This window comes from Natrix helvetica (assembly GCF_964273705.1).
Source record: "Natrix helvetica genome assembly, chromosome: Z".
NCBI classification, from domain to species: domain Eukaryota; kingdom Metazoa; phylum Chordata; class Lepidosauria; order Squamata; family Natricidae; genus Natrix; species Natrix helvetica.
The window spans coordinates 133,646,151-133,666,202 of record NC_138554.1 but is presented as its reverse complement, the minus strand read 5'-3'; the positions used below and the strand labels follow the sequence as shown (position 1 = coordinate 133,666,202).

Below are 20,052 nucleotides of genomic sequence, written 5' to 3'. Positions count from 1 at the left end.
AATCTCTTCTTGTGGTCTCAGTTATTGCCGTGCCTCAGCTGTTTTGCACCGGGGCTACAGTAGAAAGTAAGTTTTCAAACAAACTGTGTTTGAAAAGTTACATGATCAAAATTCAGGCATTTGGCAAATCAGCAATGTGTTTATGACCACTGCTGCATCTCCAGGGTCATATAATCAATATTTGCAACCTTTCCAGCTGGTTTCTGACAAGCAAAGTCAATGGGGGAAGGCAGGTTTGCTTAATGACCATGTGATTCACTTAACAATTGCAGTGATTTGCTTAACAACTGTGGCAAAAAAAATATAAAATTGGACGCAACTCATTTAACAACCAGCTTGCTTAGCAATTGAAATTCTGGTCTTCATGATAGTCATATGTTGAGGACTAACTGCACTTGCTATCTAGAGGCAAGATATGCTAAGTCCGACCCAGAAATAGCCTGCAGCTATCATAATTAGTAGTCATTATAAGCTTCTGGAAAAAATTGCTTAATCCATGGCACATCCATTAAGGTCAGACCACTGGATACTAGTCAAGGATGGAATAGACCAGAAAGTTCCCAAATTCAATAGCACCTCAGCTTTTATATATACTTGTTGATAAAATTGCAAGATGTAGGAGAAGAACAGGCTGTGCTTGTTGGTGGTGGTGGAGTTAAACATGCCATCAACTTAGAATTGTTACATCCCCACAATGATCCAATTCCAACCCCTCTTAAATTCCACTGACCCTTATCTGGAGACAATTTAGTATTGAACTTTAGTTGACTGGAGCCTTTTATATAGGCTTGAGCAATAAATCTACTGAACCACAATTTAACCTATGGTCCTGATCCTTTGTACAGAAAGGAGGAGGAGGAGGAGGAAGGAAGGAATAGAAATTAAAGAGCAAAGTTCCAAGATTGTTTGCAAGAGTCAGCAGAGTTTCTTACATAGGTTGTCCCCAATCGCAGCAGAGTTATGCTGGTCCACCTCAACCATTTCGAACAGGGAAACAAAATGTACATTTCTACAGATGACAAGAGCAGATTCCCACCCATTATATCAACAGGCTCAAATTCAGAATACAAGCTATTGAACATCTGTTCTGCTTTCCTCCTACCTCTTGTCAGTGTATGAGTGTTCATGGCTTGGGAGAGACATGATAACAAGGTCAGTCAATGAAGAGACATGGCAACTGGGTCAGCCAATGAGGGCTGTTTGGAAAGTGAAACAGTATTTGCTGTGTGAGCAACAAGGAGACAGCAAGGAGCCTGGGCATGGCTCAACTGTTCTGTACTAAAGCTCTGAGTCTGTGCTGAGCTCTAAACTAGTCTGCTGCTCCGAACTGAAACTGAAACTGTTCTCTCCTCTGCCTGTGTTTTGCTTGCCTTTACTACCACGTTGGAAAACCTGCTTTTGGTATTGTATATTTACTTCATATATTATATAATATAATATATAAAGAGAAGTTAATGAATCCTGCTGAATGAGTTACCTGTGTGTGCTTTCTGGATGTGATTGCTGCAACAAACTTTGACACCTCTATCTTGTTTTCATACAGCAGGCAAAGGAACCAGAGCAAAGCTCTTATGGAAAAAAACAGGATCAATGCCTTACTTTTTCTTGATCTGGAGAAGAACTTGATTCCTCCGGGGGAGGTGGAAGGGTTAGAGCCAGAGGAGGAAGAGTCCTTTGAAGACGACCTAAAAATCCCACTGAAGCTCAGGCGTCGAGGGGAGCGAGGTGGTGATTCCTGGTATGGGAAGGGAAACACCGTTTTGGGTGAGCCTGGACTATGTTTAGACTTGACAGGAGCAGAAGATGGACTGGAAGGTCGGTTCTGGAACCCCTTTGAGAAGATTCCTTTGTAGGGGCTTCCTGAATTGCAGCTGTCTTCCGTCTGCAAAGGGGGGGAAAAGTGTTGAGTTGAAATATTGGGAATTCATAAAATCATAGAATACAGAATCATAAGGCTGGAAGGACCTTGTAGGTCTTCTAGCTCAATCTCCCGATCAAGGCAGGAGATCTTATACTATCCCGGTCAAAAGGTTGCCCTGTCTATTTTTGAAAACATCCATTAATGGAGCACCCACAACTCTGAGAGGCAACTGATAACTGTTTTTGATGTCAGGAAATTTGTCCTGAACTTTAGGCCAGATCTCTCCTTAATAAGCTTCCACCCATTACTTCTTGTCCTGCACTCTGGTGCTTCGGAGAATCCTCTCAAATATTGGAAGACAGTTAACATGTCCCACCACCACCCCAATTCTTCTCTTCGTTATACAATTGACTCTTTATCAGACTTGTTGCTCTTCCCTGCACACTTTCCAGGGTCTCAATTAACACAATTAAAAACCAAATATCACCTGGTTCTATTTCAACTTCCAAATGCAAGGTTTTATTAAAGATAAAGGTAAAGGTTCCCCTTGCGCATATGTGCTAGTCGTTCCTGACTCTAGAAAGGCTCATCTCCTTTTCAAAGCCGAAGAGCCAGCCTTGTCTGAAGATGTCTCCATGGTCATGTGGCCGGCATGACTAAACGCTAAAGGAACACGGAACGTTATTACCTTCCCATCAAAGGTTGTTCCTATTTTTCTACTTGCATTTTTTACATGCTTTCGAACTGCTAGGTTGGCAGAAGCTGGGACAAGTAACGGGAGCTCACTCCGTTACGCGGCGCTAGGGATTCAAACTGCCAACTGCAGACTTTTCTGATCGACAAGCTCAGTGTCTTAGCCACTGAGCCACCGCGTCCCTCTTTATTATGTACATACAAAAACTACCGTCTTTTAGATAGTGTATGTTGCACTTTTTAAACAGTATTATTTGTCTGTGCAAGGATCCAGTTCTCAACAACTACTGTTCCTGAGGATATAACAAAACTTACAGAGACACGATCAAGAAAGTAACGTGAGATTTGGAAAACGTAAAGCTGCAGTGTGCATTTTTTTTCCTATAAAAGGCAATCTATAAATGGGAAATATTAAATCAGAGTCAGGAGCCAAAAATAAGCAAAAATCAGAGAGGTCTAATGTCTCTTTGCTATCACCACCTTCAGCTTCAACTTCAACTTCAACCTGTGCGTGTGTGTCCGTGTGTGTGCGTGTGTGTACATGCACACGTACACCTCCCCCTAAGGAATACAGTATACTCCAGTACACACACAAACAAACACACACATATAGACACAATAGTTTTGTGAATTACTCTTTCCCAATATGGAACATCCATAAACTTTGCTGAAGTCAACATATCTGGAGGGTGGTATGCTAGGCTTGTACTTCACTTGTCTTCCAGGACCCCAAGACGGTATGTGTATGTGCACTCACAGACACACACACACATACCCAGAGGTGGGCATCACATACTGTAAAAACCAGTTCACCCAGAACCGAAAATGTGAACACACGTGCAGCATCGAAAAACCAGCGACTATATAGGATATGATAGCGCTAGGGTGCATGGGCGGAGCCAGCTGCTGGTTGGAACTACCGGTTCGCGCAAACCGGACCAGACCGGCACCAGCCCACCACTGACACCACCTTAGCAATTTTCATCCTAGCAGCAAACCTATGAAATACGTGGGGCTTACATTATTGCCTTCAACCAATCCAATAACCTTCCTTGTCTAGAGATGAATTTAAATCTGGGTCTCCTTGGTCCTAGTTCAACATCTTAATTGCTACTCTGATCAGTCATTCCATTCTCCTTCTCTCCAGCTTCTCTTTAAGCAAGTTGGGTCTTTTCAAGCTCTGCGGCCTGACCTTCAAAGATGATGAATCGTATTTCCAAAACAGCTGTAGCTCTGCTGATGAGGGATATATAATCTAGTCAGAGATGCACCCATCTAGCAACATCAAAAAGAGGCCAAACTGATGTAAAGTGGTTTAGATATCCTGTTTCCCTGAAAATAAGACCTCCTGGATAATAAGCCCAACCGGGCTTTTGAGCGCATGCACTAAAATAAGCCCTCCCCCGAAAATAAGCCCTCCCTGAAAATATTGCAACACAGCAGCAGCCATGAGGTGACGACGCTCGCCGCCTCCTGCACCTCAAAAATAGTAAGACCTCCCTGAAAATAAGGCCAAGTGCTTATTTTGGAGGTCAAATAAGAAGCTCGTGTCCTATTTGGGGGGAAAACACGGTAGTTAGATGCCTATCATGGTTCAGATGTTTAATGTTATTTTAATTTTGTTCTCCACCTAGAATTACTGTTGTGAAATGAGCATTTATATAAGCAGATATAAATAATTTAAATAAAAAAGACAAATTTTAAGACGTCAAAAATAAGTTTCAGTGCCAGCACAAAGTAGAATTTAATCCCTGATTAAACACAAGAAATGCAGGTGGTTGAGCGCTACACAAAAACAGTTTCCAAATAAAATGGACGGAAATGTGGAAGTAAAAAACAAAAAATCCACCTTCTAAGATTTCCCAGGTAAGAGTGTATTTTGCTTTTTATACAGCATTTAGGAGAGAAAAATCCCATGCAACATCCACCTTCCAAGTCCTCAGAAAGAAAATTTGAGGACAGCCAAAAAGTAAAATTCATTTGAGATCTAAGACAGGACTTGATTTGGGCTTTTTTTTTTTTTTTTTTTGCACACAGAAGGATAGATGGATTGGCGGGGCTTAAACGTTGGAAACCTGCCCATTTGACTGAGTTTCAAAGGCTTTGAAAAAAGCCTTGAGCAACATTACCTAAAGATTTGTCGTCTAGGATGAATTCATTGAGGGCATCCAAGCATATTTCTCTACAGGACATGCAGCAAGAGCCATTTTTTGAATTAGAAATTATTTATTGAAGCAAACAAAGCATCTACCATCCTGGTCTTTTCATCAACCTCATGGATGCTGCCAGCTGGACTCCTTTGCGTCAAATAGAACAGACATACCTTCTAGGCTGCACAGCCCCAAAACTGATTCCAGATACCTTCAGTTAAGAAACAGTCTCATAATATTAAACATTAATCCATATAATTACCCCTGGGAACATTTTTTTTTAAAAAAAGAAGTCCAGTCACTCCCAAATTTCAGAGTCCACTAGACATCTCAACCAAAGGCCTGAAGCCCCCTCCCCCTCCGCCGTGCTTTTGAGGAGCCAGTAGGAAGGCGGGGGGGGGAGCAGGGGAAAAAAAGCCTCATGGCTCCTCAAAAGCACGGAGGAGGGGGAGGGGGCAGAGGTAACCCAGCGCTGAGCTCAGGAGCAAATCTGGTGATTCTGTTGGAGGAGGAGGAGGAGGAGGAGGTAGCAGCAGTTATTCTGGTGGCAACTCGTACTCGTCGGCATCTTCAGCAGAAGCCCTGCCCACAATGAAGAAAGCAAAGATGGAGCAGATCCACGCAGATGACGTCGCTGCAACATGACTGGAGGAGGAATTCTGGGAGTTGAAGTCCACAAGTGTTAAAGTTGTCAGGTTTGAAGACCCCTGGGGGTTTTTTTCCCTAAAGGGTTAGGGGTGCAAGGGTCTTGTAACTTGACAGCTTTAAGAGTTGCGTGCTTCAAATGCCAGAGTTTCTGAGCCAACATTTTGGTTGCTAAGCAGGAGCGTTGTTAAGTGATACTGATATTATATAACACTTTGAATTAAGCGGGTACCTTGAAGAAACATAACTTTGAGTTTCAAATAATACTGATTTCGTTGTTGTCTTAGGTGACATCTGTGAAAAAAATTCGGGTGCTCAGGCATGAAAATGTGCCGCTCAAACACTATACTTTTCTGCTCACATCGAAAAAAAATTAGAGGGAACATTGCTTCCGGGTCTGTTTTGGCAGGTCACTGCGTGGTGTGGCTCTCTGACTCTCACAGTTTAAAATTTTGGCTCTTTTTGTCGAACTTGTTCGCCACCCCTGGTCTGGAGGCTTCCCTGACGCCTTCGGAGCGCTTAAAACGACCCTCTGAGCAAACCAGAAGTCACTTCTAGTTTGCTCGGAGGGTCGTTTTAAATGCTCTGAAGGCGTCAGGGAAGCCTCTGGACCGTCCCTGAAGCCTTCGGAACGCTTAAAACAACCCTCCGAGCAAACCGGAAGTTTGCTCGGAGGGTCATTTTAAGCACTCCGAAGGCGTCAGGGAAGCCTCCAGACGGTCCCTGAAGCCTCTGGAGGGCCTCCGGGGGGGCGGGGGGCTCTTTTCGCCCTCCCCAGGCTCCTATAAAGCCTCTGGAGCCTGGGGAGGGTGAAAAAAGCATGTAAAAATGGGGGGTCAGGCCTGTTGTGCGCGCATGCGCATTGGGGGGTCGCGTATTGCATTATGGGTGTGGCATGCCCACACACGCCCCCCCTGCACTCCCCCCACTTGTGGCACGCGAGCCAAAAAAGGTTCGCCATTGCTGCTCTAGATGACATCACTTAATTGCCAGAATCTAAAGCAAGTTGTCCCACCATATAGGATAGGGGTCGGCAACCGTAAACACTCAAAGAGCCGCAAAGGTCCTAACTGGAAGCTCCCCATTCAATTCTGGAGCCGACCGGAAGTTTGGTTTCCCTACCATAGAATCTCCTAGCGCGGCATTCTTTTTCCTCTACCTGCCTTAACCGAAAGCCCTGTCAATTATGGAGCTGACCGGAAAGCCCGCCCCTTGCAACAGAGTCTCCTGGCGTGCCCTGCTTCCCACCCACTAACTGGAAGCTCCTCTCAAAATTGTGGTGCTGACTATCAACAGGGAGCCGCAGCAGAGGGATGAAAGAGCCACATGCGGCTCCAGAGCTATGGGTTGCTGACCCCCTGGTATAGGATGAGCAAAGAATGATGGAAGGCAGATGGCTTCCTAGATAATTAAACTCTATGCAATGTTGGGCTTTATAGATAACATAGATAACATATACCATATTTTTGGAGTACAAGACGTACCTTTTTTCCTCAAAAAAGAGGCTGAAAATCTGGGTACGTCTTATACATCGAATACAGTATTTTTTGGCCTCCCGAAGCCCTGCCCCTTCACCAAAATGGCCGTGCAGAGCCTTATGGAGGCTTTCAGAGAGCTCCTGGGGGCTGGGGAGGGCAGAAATGAGCAAATAATGGGCCGTTTTTTGCCCCCCCAGCCCCCAGTACCATTCTGCAAGTCCCCCCCCCCGACTATTCATGCCTTTTATTTGAAAAAAAAAAGGGCCTGTTTTCGCACAAAACTGGCCATTTTGGGGAGGTTTGCAGAGTGCAAAAACTTTTTCTCCCTTTCAGAAAGCTCTTTAGTTAGAGTGATTGATGAGAATTACATTGATCAAGTGCTGTGCCAGGAGAAACAAGTCTTAGGTGCTGCAGGTTGTCCGATTTCCTTCTCCAGCAGATGGATAAATACACCTGGAAACATCTACCTACCTACCGACTCTCTTTCTCTCCCTACCTACCTACTGTATTTCTCTCTCTCTCTCTCTCTCTCTATCCCTCTATCTACCTCCTACTTACTCTCTCTCCCTACTTACCTACTGTATTTCTCTTTCTCTCCCTCTATCTACCTACCTACTTTTTTTTAAAATTTGCCTCTTCAAAACCTTGGTGCGTCTTATAATCTGGTGCGTCTTATATTCTGAAAAATACAGTATTTGAAAGGCTCATAATGATAAGGGACCACTTTGCAAGCCCCCCCCTCCAAGCTATTCATGCCTTTTATTTGAAAAAAACAGGCTCCTTTTCGTGAAAAACTGGCCGTTTTGGGGAGATTTGCAGAGTGCAAAAACCTTTTTTTTCCCTTTCGGAAAATTCTTTAATTAAAGTGATTGATGAGAATTACATTGATCAAGGGCTGTGCCAGCAGAAACAAGTCTTAGGTTATCAGCAATTTCCTTCTCCAGCACATGGATAAATACACCTAGAAACATCTACCTATCTACCTACCTACTCCCTCTCTCTCTCTCTCTCTCTCTCTCTTCCTACCTAACTACTGTATTTCTCTCTCTCTGTCTTCCTCTATCTATCTACCTACCTACCTACTCTCTCTCTCCTACCTACCTACTATATTTGTCTCTCTCTCTCTCTATCCCTCTATCTATCTACCTACCTACCTACTCTCTCTCTCTCCCTACCTACCTACTGTATTTCTCTCTCTCTCTCTCTCCCTCTTCCTACCTACATACCTACTCTCTCTCTCCCTACCTACCTACTGTATTTCTCTTTCTCTCCCTCTATCTACCTACCTACTTTTTTTAAAAAATTGCCTCTTCAATACTTTGGTGCATCTTATACTCCAGTGCGTCTTATACTTCGAAAAATACGGTATTTGAAAGGCTATCATAATGATGAGGGAGACAACCTATTCTCCAAAGTACCTGAGGACAAGACAAGAACTAAAGAATGGAAACTAATCAAGGAGAGAAGCAATCCAGAACTAAGGAGAATTTTTCTGACAGTGAGAACAATTAATCAGTGGAACAACTTGCCTCCAGAAGTTGTAAATGCTCCAACACTGGAAGAGTTTGAACAGCCATTTGTCTGGAATGATATAAGGTCTCCAGCTTGGGTGGAATTAGACTAGAAGACTTCCAAGGTCCCTTTCCTGTTATTTTATTTTGTTTCTGTTATTTTATATTCTGTATTCTAGCAATAGAAGAGAATATTTGAGCTTGGTTGTTAAATTGGTAATGATTATCATTTTGACACAACAACTAAACAGCTCTGAAATCAAACCCTCTTGCTATGGCATACATTTCATTGCTTAATTTAAAAAAAAACATAAAAAGTGCAGATTTATTAAAATATAGCAATGTTTCTAGGGCACAGGGGGTCAGAAAAGTCAAAATTGCAGCTGCAATCACTTAAGAGAAATATGTTCCTTTTTAATGTGCATTGCAATTTGGGCAGATATTTGAATGGAGATGTCCTTAATCCGAAGCTCTTGAGAAAGCTAAAGTCCAACTCCCAGAATTCCCAATCCACATGGCCAACCGAAATTAGGCCACCTGGAAATTTCTTCATATTTGAATGATAATACCAGTGTAATTTCTGGACAGCAAGAAAATGGCAGTCAAATGTTGTAACTTATCAGCAGAAGAATATAATTACTTTGCAACTAAGACATTAAATGCAGAGGTGGGATTCAGCCACTTCACACCTATTCGGGAGAATGGGTTGTTAACTTTCTAAGCAGTTCGGAGAAGCGGTTGTTGGAAAAAATCTTATTTTGATTTTTCCCACTTTACAGGGCTAATCCTGTAAGGGAGGCAGGAAGGAAACATTCTGGTGTTGTTTCTAGCCTAATCTTTATTGCCCTGCTTACAGAAACTGCCTCTCGGCTTGAGTGACATTGAATTGGCCATGCCCACAGGGTCACATGATCACCAAGCCACGCCTACCCAACTGGTCATTAGGGCAGAGAACCGGTTGTTAAATTATTTGAATCCCACCACTGATTAAACAGGGCAAAAGGTAGAAAATTAGCCCATTTCTTATTCACTAATTGTAAATCAAATATATGTTTCTAGCCAGCATTTTCTGATTCTAAGACTTGATTAAGTTATTTATTTCCAATTCTTTCTCTCCCTCTCTCTCTCTCCATCCTCTGCCCCCACCACCTACACCCACACAAAGTAAGATTTCCTTTGCTCAGGATTCTTCTCATGTATTTATTCATTTATTTATTTTATCTTGCCTTTAATACTTTAGAAGTAACTCAAGGCAGCAAACATACACAACACTCCTTCCTCCTCCTGCCTTCACCACAACAACGACCTTGTAAGGTGAGCTGGACTGAGAGACTTATCATAATTTTGTTGCAGTTTGGCGTTTCCTGTGCTTCTCTATATCACTGTGCTTTATGGGCAGTTCTCAACTTACAACCATAATTGGAAATATACCTTCCGCTGCTATGTGGTCATTAAACGAATCATCATTTGACTGCACTTGGATCTTATGACCTTTTTTGCCATTGTCATTAAGGAAACCTGGCTTTTTCCTACTGACTTTGCTTGTAGGGAGCCAGCTGGGAAGGTCTCAAATAGTGATCGTGTGAGCCTGAGATGCTGCATCCATTATAAATACACACTGATTGCCAAATGTCCGAAATTATCACATGACTATAGAGATGCTGCAACAGTGATACATGCAAGGGACTAGTTGTAAGTCGCTTTTTTCAGTGTAGTCGTAACAATCACTGAACAAATGGCCACAAGCTGAGGACTGCCTTAAACACAGTAGATTTAAGAATTACAACATCTATATTACTTTTGGGGCTCAACTCTTGCCCTCTCATTCTAGGAGATGGGGCATCTGTCTATCGTGATGCCTTCCTTTCGGATGGAGAGTAGAATATCTCTTTGTACTGCTCTTCTTTTAGAATGTGCTGAATCTTTGTGGTGAATCTGGGGGACTGACTATGTTCTTCTTCATCTCTCTCGCATTCTTCTCTTTTGAGGAAAATCCAAACCCACACTTCAATAAAACCCTCCTTGAATTTTCCCACTTCCCTTGGAAGTAAAAGCACTGGTCTCACTTTAAGAAGCCATCTAGCCAAAAAAGAAATGTTGCCTCTTTCCCAGGACTACCATCCTGTAAGACCCAAACCTACTCCACTGGTGTTATAAGATGCTTCTTAGTATTCTAGAAAAGAAGAAGCCACAGCACAGCATTTATATAACGCTTCACAGTGCTTTCCAGCTCTCTCTAAGTGGTTGACACAGTCAGCCTCTTGCCCCCAACAATCTGGGTCCTCATTTTACCAACCTCGGAAGGATGGAAGGCTGAGTCAATCTTGAGCCCGTCAGGATCGAACTGCCAAATTGCAGGCAGCCAGCATAATTAGCTGCAGTACTGCATTCTAACCACTGCGCCACCACGGAATAGAAGACAACCCTGTTCTTTTCAAATTTTGGGACAATAAGTCAGTCCCTTGCTCCTGGCCATTCTGAGCAGCAGAGAAGGGGATTGAGGTCCAAGGCACCTGGAGATAAGGTTTGATGGGCTCTTCCCATACTAAGACGTCCTTCTACAACCTGATGTTTGATATATGGGGTAGCCTACAACTGCCATGTTCCTCAGCACATACGGCTATTTGAATATGCATCTCCTCTTACAAATTCTTGGTTTGGTCCCAGAAAGTTCTGCACAGGTTTTTAGAAGTAAGTTAACCAGGAATAAAGTGGCAAAAACTTCATGAAGGCACCTAGCTATTAATTTTCACTGGCAACTCTAGGCAAAACCTCATCTGTGCTTGCAGACTCATCTCATCAGTGGCTTCATAATTTTTCTTTTAGCTTTTGATTAGGAAAAAATAAAGCATTAAACCCCAATCCAAGGGATAAGGCTTTACATTGTAGATAAGAACACAGAATAGCATCAAGAAGAGAGTGGGTGAAATGCAAACCTTTTAAGGCCCTGGAATGTACTTTGCTTCATACAGTAGTCTTTTTTTCTTTTTTCTTTTTGCTCTCAATTAAGACTGTAAAAACCCTAAAATGTCCCACTATGGTAGATGTGAGTCAGCGCCACAGTACTTCGGCCAATTTCAGCTGCTAAATCAATCTACTTGTGAAATCAATGGATCCTGGAAAACATTAACGCCAGACAGAAAAATTGCTCCTGGAATTTTTCTTGAAGTTGTCTCAAGGGGTAAAATAAAATATAATTAGAACATGAGAGCAACTGCACTTTAAATGCCTCCTTTCCAAATGTGTGCAGGGCTTCCTCAGGAGAAATACAGGTAGTCACATTTGTTGGGTGACCATTCAAAGTTACAATGGCACTGAAAAAAGCAGAGGTGGCTTCCTACCAGTTCGGACTGGTTTGGCCGAGTAGATAGTAAGTTGGCCGTGCACGTGGCCAAACCAGTTCAATAGGTGGCGGTGTAGGCACTGCCATCTTGTTTTTTGCTATGTGCATGCACAGAAGCCATATTTTTTACTTCTGTGCATGTGCGCATAATGTGCATCAAGCACGCGCACCCCAAGCGGGTCCCTGAGCAAACCAGCAGTAAAAGAATCCGGAACCCACTCCTGGAAAAAAAGTGAGTTATGACTGGTCTTCACACTTACAACTGTTGTAGCATCCTCATGGTCAGTTGTTGTGTCCCGGGATCAAGTGATCCCATTTTGCGACTTTCTGAGAAGCAAAGGCAATGGGGAAGCCAGCTTCATCTGATTGTAGTCATTTGCAAAATGGGGCAAAACTTACTTAACAAATGTTTTCCTTAGCGATGGAAATTTTGGGCCGAGGGCTACTTGCATTCATTTTCATCTCACTATAATATCACAAAGATCAAAGTTTCATCCAGGTTGGCATTAACGTTCCCGCAATGGCTAACCAGATGTCAGGAGAAAAACTGGTTTGAAGAACAGACGCATTCTAATTTTTTGTTTCACCACACCAGAGGTGGTATTCAGCCAGTTCAGACCGGTTCAAGAGAACCGGTAGCGGAAATTTTGAGTAATTCAGAGAACCAGTAAAAAGCAGCTCTGACTGGCCCCGCCCTCCTGCCCGTCGTTCCTATATTCCCTTGCTTTTTTAGCTCAGCTGATTCGTATGGCAGGGTGGATTGCTGCACCTCAGCTGAGCTAAAAAAACAGCTTAGCTCACCAGCGCTGACACCAGGGATGGGTTCCGGCTTTTGTTGCTGCCGGTTCGCATTTTACGTGTGCATGCACAGTAGTAAAAAAAATTGATTCTGCGTATGCGCAGAAGCAAAAAACAAGATGGCACCCCCTATGGCGCCTCCAATAGAACTGGTTTGGGAGGGTGGCCCGCCAAGTTACTACCAACTCACCAAACCGGGCCGAAACAGTAGGAACCCACCTCTTCCTGACACCAAGTGCGGTCTTTGAGTGCTGCGTATGCGCATAAAGCGCCCTCTCATAGAACTGCTAGGAAAACATTTGGAATCCCACCACTGCACCACACTTGCTAGAGGAAGGAACAAAAAAAACCAACAACCATTGGATCAGAATTCATTGACTGATCTGACTTCTCCACTGCTCCAGTGTGCTTTGAGATTGGGACATAGCTGGTTGCTTGCTTGCTTCTCCATTTCATTCATTGCAGCTGACCATTCTTTTTTTTTTTTTTTTGCTCTTAATCATTTTCTGCATATAACAAAAATATCCACTCTATCCCATTATGCGGTCCCAGTGGGTCATAAGAAGCTTCCTTGGGAAGACACTGCTGAGCAGCTGGTCAGTAGTTCATGAGATATTTGGAAGGTTATTTGAGAAACTCATTATGGTGAGAAGGATAAATATAGTTCTGGAGAAATGAAAGCCTTTGCTTGTTTTTGGCCTTTCTGATGATACTTAATGAGCAGCTTTTTTAAATTGGATGGCTTTCCTGGTGCTGGTGGGGCAAAGAGCTTATGAAATAAAGAACAATGGAAATGGAAAGAGACCCCCCCCCCCGCTCCCTCCCTTCCTCTCCCTTCCTCTCTCTCTCTCTCTCTCTCTTTTATTTTAAATCACTCTTGACTCCTGGAGACACTTTGAACTACTCCTACTCCCTGCAGTTTTCTTGGCAAAGTTTTTGGGAAGTAGTTGGCCATTGCCTGTTTCCCAGGGCTGAGAGAAAGGGACTGGCCCAAACTCACCCAAATAAATATTACTTAATTAGCCTTAAACGCATAGCCCACTTTTAATCTGGAATAGCAGAGTTGGAAGAGACCTTGGAAGTCTTCTAGTCCAACCTCCTGCTCAGGTAGGAAACCCTATAAACCATTTCAGACAAGTGACTGTCCCGTCTCTTAAAAACCTCCAGTATTGGAGCACCCACAATTTCTGGAGGCAAGCAGTTCCACTGGTTAATTGGATATTGAGAATGGCACACATAGCCATTAGGTAGCTAGTGTGGAAGGTGACACTCTGTTTCCTTTCTGTGCACTTTTTGCTTCCTCTCTCTCCACTCCGGTGCCCAGAGCACCAGGTACCGTTCCGGTACGGTGCTCCGGAGGGCCCACCCATCCTTAACCTGTATTTGAACTCTTCGCCGCTTCCACGTACGCGCACAGCGCGTATGGCGCCTGCATGACGCTCCACCAAGCATCTGGAGCGTCGCAGAGGCTCTCGGAGGATAGGGTGCATGCATGTGCTGCGTACATTCATATGGTGGATACCAGGCCCCATTGAACTCTACCAGTTGCAACGGGATATGGAACCCACCACTGCTCTCCACCCCAGTTAATTTAATTTTAATTGAATTTTAAATGTATGAGCCTTATTTATTGTGTTTTCATGTTTCTCCGTGAATTTTAATTGAAAGTCTGTAGGCTGCCTAGCGTTGTCTCTGGCAAGATGGGCAGCACACAAGCTTAATAAATAAAGATAAATAACACAACAGTCTTAGAATTTATTAATTTTGGTTTTCAAAGGGCATTTGAAGGTCCCTACCTTTCGTGGAGCATGTTTCTCAGACCCATCCATGTCCCCATCCAGGAACGGCATGGCAAAGGAACTGAGATCCTAAAACAAACAGAAGTTTAGAAAATTTCATTGAAGCTTGAAAAGCAAACACTACCTATAATTCACAAATATCCTTAAGCCCCCAAGCTATTTGAGCAGATAAGCCCTGCTCCAAGGTAAGTTTATTTGAATGATATCAAAGCAACAATGAGAATCATTAAAGGACATGGCAACACAGGATAGATGGGTACAAGGCTGGCCTAGGTCAGTGATGGCAAACCTTTTAGGCAACGAGTGCCCAAATTGCAAGTGGGGCACTCGTTGTGCGCCCTGCGCATGCACTGCAAAGACCCCAAAATCAGCTGGTTGGCAGGAGGCATGCGCACATGCACGGCAAAGACCCGAAACAGAGCTGGGAAAAGAGCACATCTGCCCACAGAGAGGGCTCTGTGTGCCACCTCTGGCATGTGTGCCATAGATTCGCCACCACTGGCCTAGGTGGTTGCTCCAATACCCAAGATAGAAGTTACAAGAGGTGATTGGACCTCCGGCCACTTTGTTTTATGTGTGATGGACATAAAAGATAGGTAACAGCCTTTGGGGATACTATCTTGGTTGCCACTTTGACACTTTGGACCATACCCTGCTAGCTACCCCATATCAAGTGCTTTGGGATCACAGGTTTTACCAGTTTTAACTGGCCAGCCATCAAGGATGGTAGAAAGTTGGTTCAACCAGGGAAGGATAGAATAATGGCTCCAAACTAGAAGCTATGCTGTATCAATAACTGATATAAGCAAACAGTAGTAACAGACTGTACATTCTGGGCATGGTTACTCAGGTGTCCCATTGAGTCCAACAAGGCTTATTCCAAGATAAGTGAGGATCCTGGATCGTGTGGCCCTGCGCACAATCACTCATGCCCCGGTCATTTATCCGCTGGATTATTGCAACACACTCCACATGGGGGTAGCATTGAAAACTATTTGGAAGCTGCTGCTGTTGTTGTTGTTAGCTGCAAAGTCGTGTCCGACCCATTGCAATCCCATGGACAATGTTCCTCCAGGCCTTCCTGTCCTCTAACATCCTCTGGAGTCCATTTAAGCTCAGGCCAACTGCTTTGGTGACTCCATCCAGCCACCTCATTCTCTGTCCGTCCCCTTCTTCTTTTGCCCTCCATCGTTCCCAGCATGAGGCTCTTCTCTAGTGAATCCTTCCTTCTCATTAGGTGGCCAAAGTATTTGAGTTTCCTCTTCAGGATCTAGCCTTCTAAAGCGCAGTCAGGGTTGATCATTTCTAGGATTGACCGGTTGGATGGCCTTGCAGCCCAAGGGACTCGGAGGAGTCTTCTCCAGCACCAGAGTTCAAAGGCCTCCATTCTTTGGTGCTCAGCCTTTCTTATGGTCAAGCTATTGTTGCCATGGTCCAATTCAAGGTATTGGTCATTATCTTTAAAGCGCTTTATGGTATGGGTGCAGGGTATCTGAGGAGCCATCTCACTCCAATAGGATTGGCCCACCCAACTTGGTTCCTGCAAAAGAGGCTTGCTACAGGCTCTAAGTGTCAAGGAATTTTGACTGGCAGGATCCAGAGAGGAGCTTTTTCCACCATGGACCCCGCCTTGTGGAATATTCTGCTGCTGGAGATGAACTCTGACCTCAGTCTTTTGGTCTCCCGAAAGGGCCTTAAAACCTGGCTTTGCTGGCTCACTTGGGGCCTTCACTAGAGGTGACTAATGAGGTGGAAAGAAGGCTTCGGTCTTTCCCAGTCCTTTAGTTTTTAGTTCCTATTTAAGCTATTTTTAATTGTTTTTATAATTATCTTTTTATCATTTTGTAAGCTGCCCAGAGTTGCTTTAACAATGAGATAGACGCCATACTAGATAAGAAAGATAGATGATAGATGATAGAGAAAGAGAGACAGACAAAAGCATAGACAGACAGACAGACATCATATATATATATGATGATTGATAAGATAGATAGATAGATAGATAGATAGATAGATAGATAGATAGATAGATAGATAGATAGATAGATAGCCAGATGAGAGAGAGAGTGAGAGTGAGATGATAGATAGATGGATGGATGATAGTCAGATGAGAGACAGTGAGAAAGAGGGAGAGAGGGAGAGAAAGAGAGAGAGAGAGAAAGAGAGAGAGAGATGATAGATAGACAGACAGACAGACAGACAGACAGACAGACAGACAGACAGACAGACAGAGACAGTGGAAGAAAGACAACTTCTGGGGACCCTTTCAGATCGCAGGAGATACCTCCTCAAAGGTCGCTGCTCTTGGAACAATGAAACCACTTTTGGCCTTAGTGGGAGCAGAAACACACACGCTCCTTTTTTCATGCAACATCCGAGCAGGTGATCTAGCCTGCAGTTCTTTTACAGTATGAGGATTACGCTTCTCCCTCTTCTCTCGCAGTCTCATGATCTTTAGGGTCCTCGAAGGTTTTATTTCCTGGTCAACAAAGTTCCTCTCAGAAAATTAAATCCTCTACGGCTATCTTCTTCCAAGAAGAGGAAGGATGACTGCACTGACAAGGCTTCCCTCCTACTCTGGCTGGCACCTTCTGGAATCGGTTAGAAAAAGCAGTTGGTTCCTCGTTCTTTATTCTCTTTCCAGAAGGTTCTAGACCAGGGCTTCCCAACCTTGGCAATGTGAAGATGTCCGGGCTGGGGAATTCTGGGAGTTGAAGTCCAGATATCTTCACGTTGCCAAGGTTGAGAAACACTGGTCTAGACTATAGACATTGGAAAGAAGAAAAGAAATATCTCCATACAGATGGACCTTGGCTTACAATTCATTTAGTGACCATTCGAAGTCATAACGGCACTGAAAAAAAGTGAGTAATGACCATTTTTCACACTTACGACCGTTAAAGCATCTCCATGGTTAACTTGATCAAAATTCAGAAGCTTAGCAACTGGCACATATTTCTGACGGTTGCTGTGTCCTGGTGCCATATGATCACCTTTTCTGACTGTCTGACAGGTACATGGGGAAGCCAAATTCACCTAACAACCAAGTTACTAACTTAACTAGCTTAAGAGAAAGAAGGACTAGGGGAGACATGATAGCATTGTTCCAATATCTCAGGGGTTGCCACAAAGAAGAGGGAGTCAAGCTATTCTCCAAAGCACCTGAGGGTAGAACAAGAAGCAATGGGTGGAAACTAATCAAGGAGAGAAGCAACTTAGAACTGAGGAGAAATTTCCTGACAGTTAGAACAATTAATCAGTGGAACAGAAGTTGCCTCCAGAAGTTGTGAATGCCCCAACACTGGAAGTCTTTAAGAAGATGTTGGATAGCTATTAGTCTGAAACGGTATAGGGTTTCCTGCCTAGGCAGGGGGTTGGACTAGAAGACCTCCAAGGTCCCTTCCAACTCTACTATTGCATTGTAATTTGGGGTTTTCTAATCTGGCTTAAAAAGCACATAAAAGCCAGGCAAAACTTTGATCACAAGATGACCAAAAGCTTGGCTTTTTTTTAACCCTACCCTGTGGCACCCCTGTCTGAGTACCTTGATGGCTAGTTTAACTAGATTCTCCTGCCTCTCCTGCCGATTCAAGAATTGGATAGCCATTTGTCTGGAACGGTATAGGGTTTCCTGCCTAGGCAGGGGGTTGGACTAGAAGACCTCCAAGGTCCCTTCCAACTCTACTATTGTATTATTGTATTGTATTGTATTAACAACTGCAATGATTCACTTAACTGGACAGGAAAGGTGAAGCTTAACAATTGTCTTGCTTAGCAATGGAAATTTGGGGGTGAATTGTGGTAGTACGTACTTGAGGATTATCTTTACTCGTCCAGGGCTCCTATTCTTACATGAACATCTGCAACGACTCCAGCATTTATTTCACACAGTGTCAGTGCTAAGCTGTCTTTGAATCTAACTGGAGACACAAATAATACCAGGAAGAAGACCAGCATGGCTGCCTTTTTGAATTGAACTAAAAATAGGCTGTATGTTGTGGTCCACTGGTGGCCTACGGAGCTGGCAGCACAGTCGGACAGTGAGGAGATTGGGGAGGAGCATGGGCCAGTCCTGGAGTCTGGGGAAAGCTCAGACGAGGGCTCTGCATTGGAGGCAGAGAGGGGGGGCAGGGCCATCTGGGAGTTATGTGCTACCTCCGGAACCTCCAAAGTTGGACATCAGCGAGGCAGAGGAACAGGGGGAGCCTGTTCCCAGTGCGCACTTGTGCAGAGCTGCCAGAAGGCAAGAATAGTTAAGACAGAAGGGATGACTCGGGAGTAAGGCTTGGAGGTGATTGACCTCTCCATTAGGGCATAAAGGGGGAGTAAAGGCATGTGAGCCTTTGCAGGAAGCAACTTTGTTCGTGCTGTTTGGTTTTCCTTTTGAAGCTCCATTTTGACTCTTTGTTCCGCATGGCTTTGCTAAGCTAATAGCCAATTAAGTCTTTGTTAGCATTTCAAGGAAGATAAAGGTGAGTGCTTATTAGCCTTATCCCGAAAGACTTTGGCAGCCTACTGTCAGACTCTTTACAAATGATTTGGGACTCATTATGGGCTGTGAATGAACATAATTCACAGCCTTTGAAATAAAAAGAGGATTTTTGGGACTAAGCATCTGCTTTTTACTATATCAGGAAACCTAGGTTAGAAGATTGTATTGGAGTGCCACTGCTTGATTTATTTGCAGGAACCCATCCTCTTGTTAAGTGAATTAATGATATTTAATAAAGAAAATTAAGATGATGGAGAAGGGGAAACAGGGAGACCCTTGCGCTATAATAATCACGCATCTTCAAACGATAGTTAGTCCATCGACTTATGACCACAACTGGGCCCTAAATTTATGTTGTTAAGTGAGACATTTGTCAAATGTATTTTGCTCCATTTTACGACCTTTCTTGCCACAGTTGTTAAATGAATCAATACAGCTATTAAGTTAGTAACAAGGTTGTCAAGTGAAGCTGGCTTCCCCGTTGACTTTGCTTGTCAAGAAAGGGGACTCACATGACCTTGGGACACAGCGACGGTCATAAATAGGAAACAGTTGCCAAGTGTCTGAATTTTGATCACATGACGCTGCAAAGGTTGTAACTGACTTATGACTGCTTTTGGTTATAAGTCACATTTTTCAGTGCCGTTATAACTGTGAACAATGAGTAAACAAACAGTTGTAAGTCGAGGACTACATGTATAAGAAAAATTGTATCTAATGAGGCAAAGATGCTCAAGTCATCCTCATTCATTCTTTTTCATCCAATCTTAATTAACGTAATTTTCGGACTATAAGATGCACCAGAGTATCAGACGCACCAAGATTTTGAAGAGGTAAAATAAAATAAAAAAAGTTTTCCCACTCTGCAGGCCTCCCAAACCCTCTGCAAACCTCATTTTTTTGTGAAAAACGGGGGGGGGGGGGGTTGGCCAAAAAAAGGGCATACATAGCCTTTAGTAGGCTTGTACAATGTTCCTGGGGGCTGGGGAGGGGGCAAAAATTAGCCAAAAATGGCCCGTCTTTCTCTCGTTCTTGCCCTCCCCATCCCATGGAGCACTTTGCAGGCCTCCCAAACCTTTTGCACTTCCATTTTTGTGAAGGGGGGCGAGTTTCAGGAGGTCAAAAATGCTGCATTCAGTGTATAAGATGCACCCAGATTTTCACCCTCTTTTTTGCGGGGGGGGGGGTGTTTATACTCTGAAAAATACGGTATTTTTTTATAAATAACTCGAGATGGTAAACATCCCTAAATACCCCTTTCTCCTCCTAATTTCCACACAAG

The 20,052-nt window shown here is 43.7% G+C and overlaps 1 protein-coding gene across 5 annotated transcripts in view; it reads right to left on the bottom strand.

Moving 5' to 3' along the window:
• Nucleotides 1–20,052, bottom strand: part of PRKAG2 (protein kinase AMP-activated non-catalytic subunit gamma 2) — a 262,399-nt gene that overhangs the window by 145,918 nt on the left and 96,429 nt on the right. For all 5 annotated transcript variants that reach the window (XR_014176763.1, XR_014176764.1, XM_081970170.1 and 2 more), the window contains exons 2-3: nucleotides 14,276–14,347; nucleotides 1,600–1,882 (exon numbers count right to left, since the gene is read on the bottom strand). Coding sequence is in view for 3 of the 5 variants with exons in the window: in XM_081970170.1 (XP_081826296.1) it covers nucleotides 1,600–1,882; nucleotides 14,276–14,347 (355 nt within the window). In the remaining 2 variants the exon portion in view is untranslated. The remainder of the gene's footprint in view (nucleotides 1–1,599; nucleotides 1,883–14,275; nucleotides 14,348–20,052) is intronic.